The sequence below is a fragment of the Eretmochelys imbricata genome, chromosome 8, assembly GCF_965152235.1.
Source record: "Eretmochelys imbricata isolate rEreImb1 chromosome 8, rEreImb1.hap1, whole genome shotgun sequence".
Classification (NCBI taxonomy): domain Eukaryota; kingdom Metazoa; phylum Chordata; order Testudines; family Cheloniidae; genus Eretmochelys; species Eretmochelys imbricata.
The window spans coordinates 31,146,894-31,159,306 of NC_135579.1; the positions used below are offsets into that span (position 1 = coordinate 31,146,894).

General features: G+C 41.6%; 1 protein-coding gene across 2 annotated transcripts; it reads left to right on the forward strand.

The window, feature by feature from the left end:
- The first annotated feature begins 4,466 nt into the window (after positions 1 to 4,466).
- FOXI1 (forkhead box I1) lies at positions 4,467 to 6,724 on the forward strand. Of its 2 annotated transcripts, none has more exons than XM_077825009.1 (2): positions 4,467 to 5,053; positions 6,445 to 6,724. In XM_077825009.1, the coding sequence occupies exons 1-2, from the start codon at positions 4,467 to 4,469 to the stop codon at positions 6,722 to 6,724; spliced, it is 867 nt and encodes a 288-aa protein (XP_077681135.1). The 2 variants fall into 2 exon arrangements, with proteins under 2 accessions (XP_077681135.1, XP_077681134.1); XM_077825008.1 differs by having other exon boundaries at positions 4,467 to 5,040; positions 6,171 to 6,724.
- Positions 6,725 to 12,413: the final 5,689 nt, after the last annotated feature.

A 12,413-nucleotide genomic window follows, 5' to 3' on the forward strand; every position in this document is an offset into this window, starting at 1 on the left:
CACAGACCCAGGGATTACTGCATGCGCCATGAATTTCATTTTTCAACACATGCATTTCTCGGAATAATGTTTTCAGGGTTCTTCATCTGTGGTATTTTATTTTACATTCACCAAGTCTTTGATGATTTGCAATGACCTTGAGGTGCAAGTGTTTTCTTTGGTGATCTCTTGCTAGTTTTCCTTTGATGGTCTAATATGTTTCCCTCGTGTAGATACTTGTTGGACGATTAGTGGAATGCTATTCCCAAACAAAGGAAAAAGTATGCAGCTGTATATCAGGGAGTTGTCTTTAGATGATGACACAGTATGGAGGGATATTATATTCTAGGTAAGTGCCTTCTAGAGTGAAAGGAGTCCCTAAATGCATCTGGAAAATGCTGGATGGCATGGTACACTGAATTGCAAGTTGTTTTGTTCTTTCTTTTCACACATCTTTCTTCAGTGGTCGTATTTTGTAGCCTTTGCAATTTCATTCTTTAACAGAGCACTGAGAGGTGATGATAAACCATGCTTGGGGTTAGCTGCAATATATTTCTTTATGTGGAAACTGAGACAGCCTGAATATGCATTCCTTCAACTTTGGCATATTTCCATCACTATATTTAATCATTTTTAAAAGACGCATTGGCCTAAACTGCTCAATTCCAAGTTGGGTTAACTAAGCTCCTGTTACATGCAATCACTTAAGCTAGTATTGAGATATGAATATTAGCTAAGGGTATGTCTACACAGCAAAAAAATTACCGATGGCAGTGAGTCTCAGAGCCAGCGTTGACTGACTCATGTTGCAGGGTTTGTGCTGCGGAGCTAACAATAGTAGTGCACATGTTCATGCTTCAGATTGCCTCAGACTGCAGGCACGTTATCCACCCCAGCAGTGGCTGCATTTCAGTGGTACTGAATGTAGAGCTTCAGGCTGAAATGCCCTGTATATAAGAATCCCAGTTTTAAGGCAGCTTGGGGAAATATGCCATTTCTTAGCACCATCAGGAGTTCAGATAATCAGGGGTGTTAGTTACAGGCCAGCCTAGTCAGCAAAAGGGGGGTGTTGGGAAGCTTTGGACTGGCAGAGCACTAAAGTTTGGCAGGATGAGAGGAGCGTGGCAGGAGCTGAGCTGCAGTCCTGGGGAATGTAGCTGCTCTACAGGAGCTTAGCTTTAGCCCAGCAGAAGTTAAGAGTGTCATTTAAGATAGCAGAAGAGTGAAGCTTCCAAGCACAACCCCTCCAGAGCACAACCGTTGGTTGGCCAGGACTTTCAGTTAAATAGGGTTTAGACAATCAAGTATATCCTACTAGTAAGAAAACACTAGTTATGCGAAACACGACATGTTAACCTGAGACTCTGCATTAAAGCTTAGCGCACTGTGATTTTTAGAATCAACACCAACAATGCTGTAACTCTAAGGCCATGTGTACATGAGGAGCTCTTGATGGGTGTTGGTATGCTATACCAGCAAAGCACTTCTGGTCTAGCTTATAGCACATACCCACAAATGAAAGAAGCCTTACCAATAAAGGCACAACTTTGCCAGGATAATTGCATCTATGCTAGAAGCGCTTTGCCGCCACAGCTATTTTAGTCAGAGATCACCTCTCATCACACATGATATAGTTATGCCAGCAGAAGTCTGCTGTATAGGCATTGCCTTAGTGTTACAGGACAGCCAGGAGAGTCTTTCGCCTCTCATCAGGCTTTTACTGTATTTGCTTTGGACACTGTGATACTTCACTTGCTTGCTCACACGTCATATCAGGTTAAGCTCACGGGCAAGATACATTCTCAGCCAGCTGCAGCCCGCTGGGGTTCTGACCGTGCAACAGTGCACTGCCTTGCAACTTCATACAGCTTGGTTCACTGAAAGTTTTACAACCTCCTTGAGTCTCTGGTTGCACAAGTGACTTTTTTCTTTTCTTGCAAAGCCTGGCATCCTTTCAAAGCATGTATATGCCAAAGCCTCATTTCCGTGTATTTTAACTGTTAATAAGCACACAACACTCCAGGGAATAAGCAATTAGAAACTGCTCATCACAGCCCAAAGTGCAGCAGGCTGAACTTTTACTACCTGAAATGAAAAACCCAAAACGTTTCAAGTCCTGCATGCAGGCACAGTAATAAAGAATTAGCAAATTCTTCACATATTTTGTGGCCATAGGGTAATTAGTTTGTAGGGTCTAACATTTTCCATCTATTTCACACTAGATCTTAAGCATTGATTAGTTTTTAAAGTGGCACTCGTACAAGCAGACCTTTTTCCAGCGTTCATTTGTGTGAGTAAGGATTGTTTGTAGGATAAAATTTGTGGGATTGCAGAAGGACTTCTAATATATATACACATACACATTACTGGTTTCACCAGGAAACTTGCAAGCAATTTTTCTCAGGGTTTTACCAGGGGTATATTAGGATTCTCACAAACTGAAGATTTGTTGCTAGTTAACTTTAGGAACATATAATTCATGAGGGTAAGCGTTCACTTTTTTCCCCCTCACTGAAAATGGCTGGCTGTTTGTTTTTAAATTCAGCCAACTCCTCTTGTGTACTGCCAGCCATATAGGAAAGTCTGAGGACTACCTCATATCTGCGGTGAAAGTTTGCCTGTTTTGTGTGGCCTGTCCCATGTTTTTATGACTTTTTATCCCCCTGGCAAGTGTCAATGCAACTGTTCAAATCACAATATGGACTTGTGTGTCAACGCTTGCTCCTATTGGAAATGGCTTAAAAATAAAGGCCAACAGTGTAAGCAAGTAAAATAATAGGCCCATTCAAAAATAAGTGATGCTGCTGGACTGGAAGTTTGGTTTGCCCTGCATTATTGTGTATTCCTGTATTCTTCAGCTCGCACTCTGAGCTTCTCTATTCACTGCCATCCAAGCATTTCAAAGCACATTACAAGCATTACACTCGTGAAACTTCCCAACACCCTTATGAGGAAACGGAGGCACAGTAACTTAAGTAACTTGGCCAGAGTCACACAACGTACCTGTGGCAGAGCCAGGAATTAGAAACCAAATGTGAAAAGGCCAGATTTGTCATTAATCACATGAGCACTGTGCCATCTAAAAGTCATCTTAACACAGCATGCTTTAAATATGTTCTTTCATTAATAAGGACTTTCACATGTCTTGGAATCAATCAAGTAATACATGCATTACTCAGGAGGACTATATTTCCAAAGAATGTGGGCAGGTTTCTGCCAGGTATTGATGAATACATTTAGAGATAAGAAAAAAAAATCAAAATCTTATTTATTGCTTAGTCCCTGGAGAGAAAGTACACTTGGGGTTTTAACCCCTAAGCAAACGATTTAACAATCTAAGGGCTAGCTGCAAGCTGGCAAAAGAGTTTGGGGGTTGCACCTCTGTTCTTCCTCCTTTGCACATACAAGCTGCCAATTTAGTTTTTTTTTTTTTTAAACAATTTCTGATTTTAAGGGACCAGTTCTATTTATAGAGTTCTAAATAAAGCTCTTTAAATGTATGATGTAATGGGAGCTTTGTTGAAAAGTCTCTCTCTCCTTCCTGGAATTTCTGTTAAGGGGGTTCTAAAGGCAGATGATCTCCAGATCGGACAACCCCTGATCCACACAGGGCAGATCCTTGACCCCATGCAGTTCAGCTTGCAGAATCAGGCCAGAGAAGGTAGTGTTATGGAGGAAGCAGCAAATATTACTTCCAACCACTGTTCACCTCGGGGCAGCTATAGCACAAGGTTTGAGTAGTTTTTACTTAAGTGAGTACTCCCACTGAACTGAGTGAGACTACTCACATGAGCAAGCATTTGAAGAATCTGGTAGTAGTTTTCTGAGTGCCTGTAAATCTAGAGGGAATTGTATAGTAGTGTGCAGTTAAAACTTAAAATTACAAAGGCAAAGAAAGAAAAGGAGGACTTGTGGCACCTTAGAGACTAACAAATTTATTTGAGCATAAGCTTACAGACTAACACGGCTGCTACTCTGAAACCTGTCAAAAGGCAAAGAGCACCTTGTATGCTGTAGCTAGTGTTTACTGCACAGTGAAAATGCCTTTTGCATTTTAGAGTTCTACTCGCCACTGGACATAATGGTTGCCCTTTAAAAGAGAGACACTACAAGCTAATATTGTATTGTAAAAGGTTAGTAGAAGGTGGGCTCTTACTTTGGGTTATGAGCTTTAACTTCAAAGCACCTTAAACTTTTGTGTGTCAGTCATATTAGTGGAAAATTCCTCCATTCATTTACAAAAATAAACAGGTGTAACTTTCAAATTTGGTTGATGTGACATAAATTACTGGCCTGGATTGCCAACATTCCAAAAAGGATCTCTCTCTAATCTCCAGCCAGTCAGGGCAGACTGGGCGGAGCAAGGAACACAAACCTAAACATTTACAGGTGCATAAGTACTTGAGGAAGGGCACAGGTGATGCACCTGTCTCGGGCAAGGACTAACACAGGTGCCTTGTAACTGGGTAGACTGCTAGTGCTAGATTATGAGCTCATTTGATCTGCAGACACATTCTCCACCACGCTGCAGCCCACAATTTCCAAGTATTGGCCAGGAGCCTCCCGAGATGAACATCTATTATGAAAACTTTTTCCATCCACAAAACGTTCCTAGCCCACAACGACCAACAAACTTTGAATCTGGGGACTACAACACCACTCCCAACCCTTACCTCTGGCTAAATGGACCCTCCATTACCCCACCATCATACCTGCCAGGATCCAACACCAGTCCTTTCATCCCTCAGTCCTATGGGATGCAACGGCAGCTCTTGCCTAACATGCATGGTTTGGGGGGTACTGATTTGGGCTGGCTTCCACTCCCTTCCCAAGAGGAGCTGATGAAGCTGGTGAGACCACCCTACTCCTACTCTGCGCTTATCGCCATGGCCATCCATGGAGCACCGGAGAAGAGGCTAACACTCAGCCAGATCTACCAGTACGTGGCTGACAACTTCCCCTTCTACAACAAAAGCAAGGCAGGTTGGCAGAACTCCATACGGCACAACTTGTCTCTCAACGATTGCTTTAAGAAAGTGCCCAGAGACGAAGATGACCCAGGTACATTTTTGAAGTATTTTCCCTCTCATGGGTGACCAGACATCCCAATTTTATAGGGACAGTCCCAATATTTGGGGCTTACTTTTATATAGGCACCTATTACTCCCCCACTCCCTGTCCTGGGTTTTTTTTTCCCCACTTGCTATCTGGTCACCCTATCCCTCTCCCTCACTCCCCCGGCTCCCCACAAGCTTGTATATATTTTGCAAAGAGACACAATAGGCCAGATTCTGGTCTCACCGCAGTGTAAATCCAGAGTAATTCTGCTGACTTTGGCAGAGTTGCTCTGGAATTCACACCCATGTAACTGAGATCTGACTCTGACCCACAGTGTAGCTAATGAAGCATGCCCGGCACAGAAGCCAATTCTTCTCTGCTGTAGTTTTTCCTGAATATTGATCAGTGTGCTGAGCACACATGGCTTAACAAGCACACAAGCAGTCTAGCTGAGCAAGAGACATTCAAAAGCCATTTGGCACATTGTATGTGAATCAGTAATTAAATGACAATGCATTGAGACAAAAGGAAATTGTCAAGGAAAATTCATTTGCTTTATGGAGTCAACAACAATTCTCAAAAATGGGGAAGGGTTGTGTTTGCTTTGCTTTGCTTGGTTTAAACAGTCAGCTTTTGGTCTAGAAATAGTATCAGTGCTTGCCTGTCCTCAGACTCTCAGCTGATTTTTTGACAATACTGTTCCTTTATTTATTGTTAGCCAGAAACATCTATTGGGACATATTTGAAGCCAGCTGAATGACTGTGTGTGTCACTGTGAGGCAAACCCTGCTCTGTCTAGCAATCCATGCTATGCCACTGACACTACGGGGCTGCAAGAATTTGGTCCCTGTGCTGTCAACACAAAGGGTGAAGTCCTGAAGTTTTTACTCAAGTAAAATTCCCATCAACTTCATTAAAAGTTTTACCTTGGCAAGAACTGAGGAGGATCTGGCCCAAAGCTTCAGCCTTTGCTGGGCTTGAAGACCAGGGACTTCTTTGCAGGGTATCAAACAATTGCTGTTTTTTATTATTATTTTTTGTGAAGCAGAAAGATTGAGATTAAACCCAGGGAATCTGCTCTTTGCTGCCTTTGTCTATGTCTTTATATTTATAATCTGCTGGTCTCTTAACAGGAAAAGGGAATTACTGGACTCTGGACCCAAACTGTGAGAAGATGTTTGACAATGGAAATTTTCGTCGGAAGAGGAAAAGGAAGTCTGACATTGGGTCCAGCACAGCACCTCTTGCGTCTGAGAAATCAGAGGACAGTGCCTTAAGTGGCAGTCCCAAGGCTGCTGAACACCAGGATCTCTTGGAAAGCTCCTCACCTGGAACTGACAGTTCACCTGACAAGAGATCTTCTCCGCCATCTTCCAGCAGTCCTTGCCTCAACAACTTCCTCTCCAGTATGGCCGCGTACGTTAATGGCTCTAACTCAGTGAGCCGATCAGTGCCTCTGGGACTCAGCACTGAGCCTACTGACAAAATGGGACAGAATATGGTAGGCTTCAATTCATATGCTACACTTTCTAATATCCCCAGCCATAGTGGGGCAGAGTGGTCCAATTCAATGCCTTCCAGCCATCTTGGCTACAGCAATTCAGTTCTCAATCAATTTAATACCCATTTCTACAGCAGTATCGGTGCAAATAACACCCTGTATCCTAGAGAGGGAACTGAGGTTTAAACAACAAAGGAGGAAAAGATGAATGTGTAAGAGAGGAAACGGTCAGTTAGCCAGTCATCTCTGAGACCTACATTACAACCTGCCTTAGCGGCTAAAAGTGAGAACCCCAAAACTTTTACCTAGGAGACTTCCTCATATCACAAACCACCACACCTTTAGCAGCTCCACTCATGACAGGCCAGGGACTGGAACAGGAAGGTGTTTCAGGTGAGCTCTGTGGGGCTTTGTCACTCACAGCTCCTACCCTGCACTATTCAATCACCATCCTTAAAGAACTGCCAGTTGTCTTAGGCCTGGTCTACAGTAGTAACTTTTACCTGTATAGGAATATCACTTAGGGGTGTGATTTTCTTAGTGACATTTTAATATCTGCAAAAGTCCTAGTGCAGATGCAGTTATATAAACACAAAAGTCCTTTTCTTAGTACAGCTTATTTCATTTGGGGAACTGGTATAAGCTATACCAACGCAAAAGTGCTTTTGCAGGTGTGAGCAAAAGTTTGACAAGACCATCGTTACCTCAGTATTTGTGATATTCCCTAAGTAAATATATGGAAGTACTACATATGCTGAGGTACTTTTTTAAGGACAACCACTATTCCTGTCTTCACCTGTAACTAAAACTATTGGCCAAATTCTGCCATCCTTTCATGCCCCAATGGGGTATACAGCCAGGTATGAAGACAGAATTTGGCCTTTACGTCCATGGGCAGAAAATTCATCCAGAAACAGAGGGGGAAATAACAAAATTTAGGGATGTTTACAGTCAGATTTCATGTTTTCAGTTTTAAATACATGGGTAGGGACAAATGCTGCTTGTCTTATGGGCTCGCTTGCAACCTAATGTCCATGGGCCTACTTATGTAAGAAAAACAGGATTTGTGTCATGCCATATATTTTGCATACCTGAGTTTTCCGGAGAAGAAAACATGTTTGTTCCAGTGTAACACAAACGCTTCTACTGAACAAACATCTGAACCTTGAGTGCTTTTGTATAGAAAGTCTAACATTTCACTGAGCTTCATTTCAAAGACTGCATCTTCCACATGAATTGATGGCAGTCATTGGGGGGGAGGCGGGGGGGACGACAACTGTTTACTATACATTTGTGTTTTGTAAAAGTCAAACAAACAATTGTTATGTCCAAGTGTAAATATTATTGAATAATGCTTTTTTCTCCTGATCTCCTAAAATATTCTGTCTACTGTAGTCAAACAGAAAAATCCAAAGATTAAAAAAAAAAAAAAGGTTTTGCACCAAAAGATGTTCATTAAGTTCAACAACTGTATATTGTAATATACAAAACTGAGTATTCTACAACACAGACATCTTCAGCTATTTACAGTTATGCTCTAGCAAACATTTCAAGATGGCTGAGGAGAGATTAATTTTTAAATTAATATATTGTGACAAACACCCTACTGTACCTTGATTTTTTAATATGTTCTTCAGTTGCAGTTTCATTATGGAACAGCCATGGAGGTATTTTCAATAATAAAGCATTTGTATGTAAGAAAGTGTGCGTGCAATGTACTTAACGAATTTCAAATGCTAGACTAGTAACAATCAACAGCCAATAAGGGGAAAGTGAATTATTCTGATACTTTAAAAATTCAGCTTTATGGTATTTTAACTTGCCCGGTTTAGCTTGAGAAACACACAACAGCCCCAGTAGGTCAAACGGTTAAACAATTTTATGTCTAAGCAACCAAAATTTGCATGCCTGAAGTATTATGCAAAGAAAGGCCACACAGAGCCATTACCAAACAAGAATTGCTCTTTTAGCTTCTGAACTGGAGCTAAGAGATGCCAATCATTTCTAATTATATAAATTGCACTTATTTTCCCCACATACTAATTGTCCAAAAAGTTACCCAAATTATTTTTTTTAACATTTTTAGTTTTATTTTCTGTGGCATTATTTGCATTTTTGTATGTTTTTTTAATAATAGGTTCAATTTTGCAACCACCATGGTGAGATTTCACTTGGAATGAGCCACAGTCAAATGCAACATTAACACACTGAAATCCAGTGCAAATAATGTGTCCCGAAACACAGCTGTGGGCAACATTTCCTACAGAAATCATTGCTCTCAGTTTTGCAGTTTTCTGCAGAGTCATTCAGCACATGTGAAATGTGTTGGTGTGAGCACTGGGTTTCGGGGAGATATTGCATCACACAAACAGTCATCCAGAAACAGTCTGCACTAAGCTCTTCAGAAAAATGAGAGGAAAATTATTCCCAGGGAGTGTAAGATGGGAAATATAGGGCCTAAAAATTGAATGTACGATAGAAGTACCAAAATATGTAGCGGCAACATGATGATGCTAGGCAGAAACAAAAAGGAAGATTCCAAGCCACAGAGAGCCATTCATTTTTATCAATCTGCTTTGTCTAAATAAATGATACGTTTATGGAGGAGATGGTATGATGGGATAACATAATTTTGGCAATTAATTGATCTTTAACTATTCATGGTAAATAGACGCAGTGGCCTGCGATGGGAGGTTAGATGGGGTGGGATATGAGTTACTACAGAGAATACTTTCTTGGGTATCTGGCTGGTGAGTCTTGCCCACATTCTCAGGGTTCAGCTGATCACCATATTTGGGATCAGGAAGGAATTTTCCTCCAGGGCAGATCGGAAGAGGCCCTGAGGTGTTTTCGCCTTCCTCTGAAGCATGGGGCACGGGTCACTTGCTGGAGGATTCTCTGCACCTTGAAGTCTTTAAACAATGATTTGAGGATTTCAATAGCTCAGACATAGGTGAGAGGTTTATTGCAGGAGTGGGTGGGTGAGATTCGGTGGCCTGCGTTGTGCAGGAGGTCAGACTAGATGATCATAATGGTCCCTTCTGACCTTAATATCTATGAGTCTATATAGAGCCATTAGCCTCCAAATCATCACTGCCTCAAATCTGGCCCAGACTGGTATTAACCAAACGTCAGTTACCAGCTGGTGGCTATTTGGCCTATTTCTAGTGAGGTGGTGGTGTGAGCAGTACAGTTCCTTATGGACAGGAGCCTGTCTGAATCACCATTGAAACCCTTGTTTGTATTAGCAGAGTGTGCTCAAATCTGAACACCTTCCCTGTTGTAGAAATCTCAGGTCAGATGTTGAGGTATGAGGAGGAGACGGAGGCTATGCAAGGGAAGTTTGAACCACTGCTGCCCTAAATGTACCCACTTTATGAAGGAATAAATTAAATAAAAGAGCATTTTACTCACTGTAGATTTTTTTTTTAAGAGAGGTATAAGAATATTTGCACTGACATTGTCAACCTGAAGTACCGAGATGCTCACAGGTCTATTGAATTCTTAAACAACAGCTGAAACATAGAGGGATGTGTTAATAGTACCTGGAGGGTCTCATCTCACAATGATAACAGAACTATTAATGCATTTCACTGCTACAAATAAATATACATTGACTGCCAAGGTAAAAGCTGTTATTTTACTAAGTGGTGGTATTAAAAATACCAGGTTTTTCCAACTACATTATTACTGAAACCGCTCCCACCTTCCCCACTCAGAACTCAGATTCCCCATCTCCTCAGATTTGGACCCTATTTTCTGCTGTAGGAACACATGCAGGCATTGGTATGACTCTGGGCAAGGGGGAGCGTGCGAGAGAGGTTTGTGGTGGTTTTGGTTTCTCTGGGATATTCTGATGTATTTGTCATGTTTGATCCTGCTTTAAAGTGTGTTTTCTGCTGTGAAAAGTGAGTGTGCATACACAGCATTGTGGGCATTCTGGTTTGTATGGCCCCTGCAACGGTTTCTTCTTTGTTTACATGTAAAAAGGAGAGTTTTCCTATTTACTATCTGTCCTGAATACCTGGGCTTCAGCAATCAAGTTTCCAGTGTCAATGTCTCATCATTCTCCCTCCCACTGGCCACTGCTGCATTGCTAATATTCATGCAGGTCTGGTTATTCACTCCGTCCTTTCTGTGGGCTGAAAGCAGTGCAGAGTTTTCCAACACCTTCAGAACTAACTCTACAAACCAGTTATTTCATCATTCAGAGAGTCAGTGCAAATCCTCCTTGCATCAAGTCAATATGTTTTTTGAGGAATCATTTCTGGGGTCTAGGGCTGGAAGGAAAAGGGACAGAAGAGGCTGTTGAAGCTAAGTAAGAAAATGCATCTATGGGGATGAAATGGGCAATAATCATGGACAAAAAAAATATTAGAATGGTTGTCATATCAGGAGTCATGTGTCCTGATGGATGTCTCTTCACCCTATTGTGCTACCACCACAAATGTTGCAAATCAGCTTGGTATCAGCTGTTCTACTCCTGGCTCAGTGTCTGTTCCATCAAAAGATTGGGTGGGAGGGAAGGGGGAAAACACTCTGCAATGCCTCTCCAGCATGTACAATACTGTACCAGTTACACACTGCTCCTTTGAAATCCTCAGGGATGCTTAAAGTCCAGTATTATGTTTAGGAATTCAAGGATTTCTTTCCTTCCTGCCCGCAATCCTCCCTATTAGAGCGAGAGAGAGATTCAACACTTGCCAGAGTTAAGCAGCAAAAGTCACTGTGAATGTGCACTTCTCTAGCCAGCTAAACTTGGCTCATCAGCCAGATGATGGAAGATAGATGATGATTGGAGGCTCCAGAGGATAGAGAAGTGACATTCTTTACTAACAAGGACTCCTTAAATTGCCTATGCCAAAATCAAGTAGTAGTAATAGTCAAGCCATCCAAAGTTACTGCTGATCTCAATATGGGGAAAATGTATTCCAACTGGCAATTTATTGTGTGTTGCTTATTTATTATTTAAAGTACCAAGTTTGTTGTGGAGCTTTTAGCTGGAGTTGGCAAGGCAGCTAAGGATAATTTTATACTGATATTTGCTTTATTGGAGGTAATGTTTTGCATAATCATGAGGGTAACTTTTAATGCTAATGAGAGAAGAATCCTGCTATTTGGTTTTATGATTTGGGACACATCAGTTCTTTGTAGGTCAGATCGTCCCATGACGGTTTTGAGTAAAGACTATAAAATCTGGCATAAATGTACAGATTAGGACCCTAGCGGGTTTTTTGCTCAGCAAATGCTTGTGTGAATTGTTGCCTATCCCCTGTAATGATTGGAAGTGATCAGAGCTTGAAGATGTTGGCTACACACTCTCTGTAGGGAAGTGGAGAGACAAATGAGGTTGTGAACTTCCAGTGTAAGGACTATTTGGAAATTGGCATTTATAGTTGATTTCCAGAAACAAGGAGAGACTTTTGAATTTGTGTTGACATCCTCTTGACTACATCTAGAATGCCTAAAAAAAATGGCAAGCCAGCATGAAACATGGCAGAAAAATCCTCAGCAGAGGGCATGGGTTCTGTCCATATCTGTCCTTCAACGCAAGGCTCAAGTGTCCGAGAACGTAATATCCCTAACAACGCCAAGGAAGGTCAAAGATAGGCCAATTGAAGTAAACTTCTGCTGAATGAGGGCTCTCCAGTGTAGGTTTAAAAGATGTATATTTACCTGTAGGACATGCTGCAGAATGCATTGCTTTTCATTACACACAAAATGGTTAGGAGCTTAAGATCTACTCTGTTTAAAGAAAAGGAGTACTTGTGGCACCTTAGAGACTAACCAATTTATTTGAGCATAAGCTTTCGTGAGCCACAGCTCACTGCATCCGATGAAGTGAGCTGTAGCTCACGAAAGCTTATGCTCAAAT

Coding starts and splice junctions, on each gene's coding strand:
- FOXI1 (XM_077825008.1), top strand. CDS start 4,467: ATGAGCTCATTTGATCTGCAGACACATTCTCCACCACGCTGCAGCCCA. Junction 5,041..6,170: donor CAGAGACGAAGATGACCCAG/GTACATTTTTGA, acceptor GTCTCTTAACAG/GAAAAGGGAATTACTGGACT.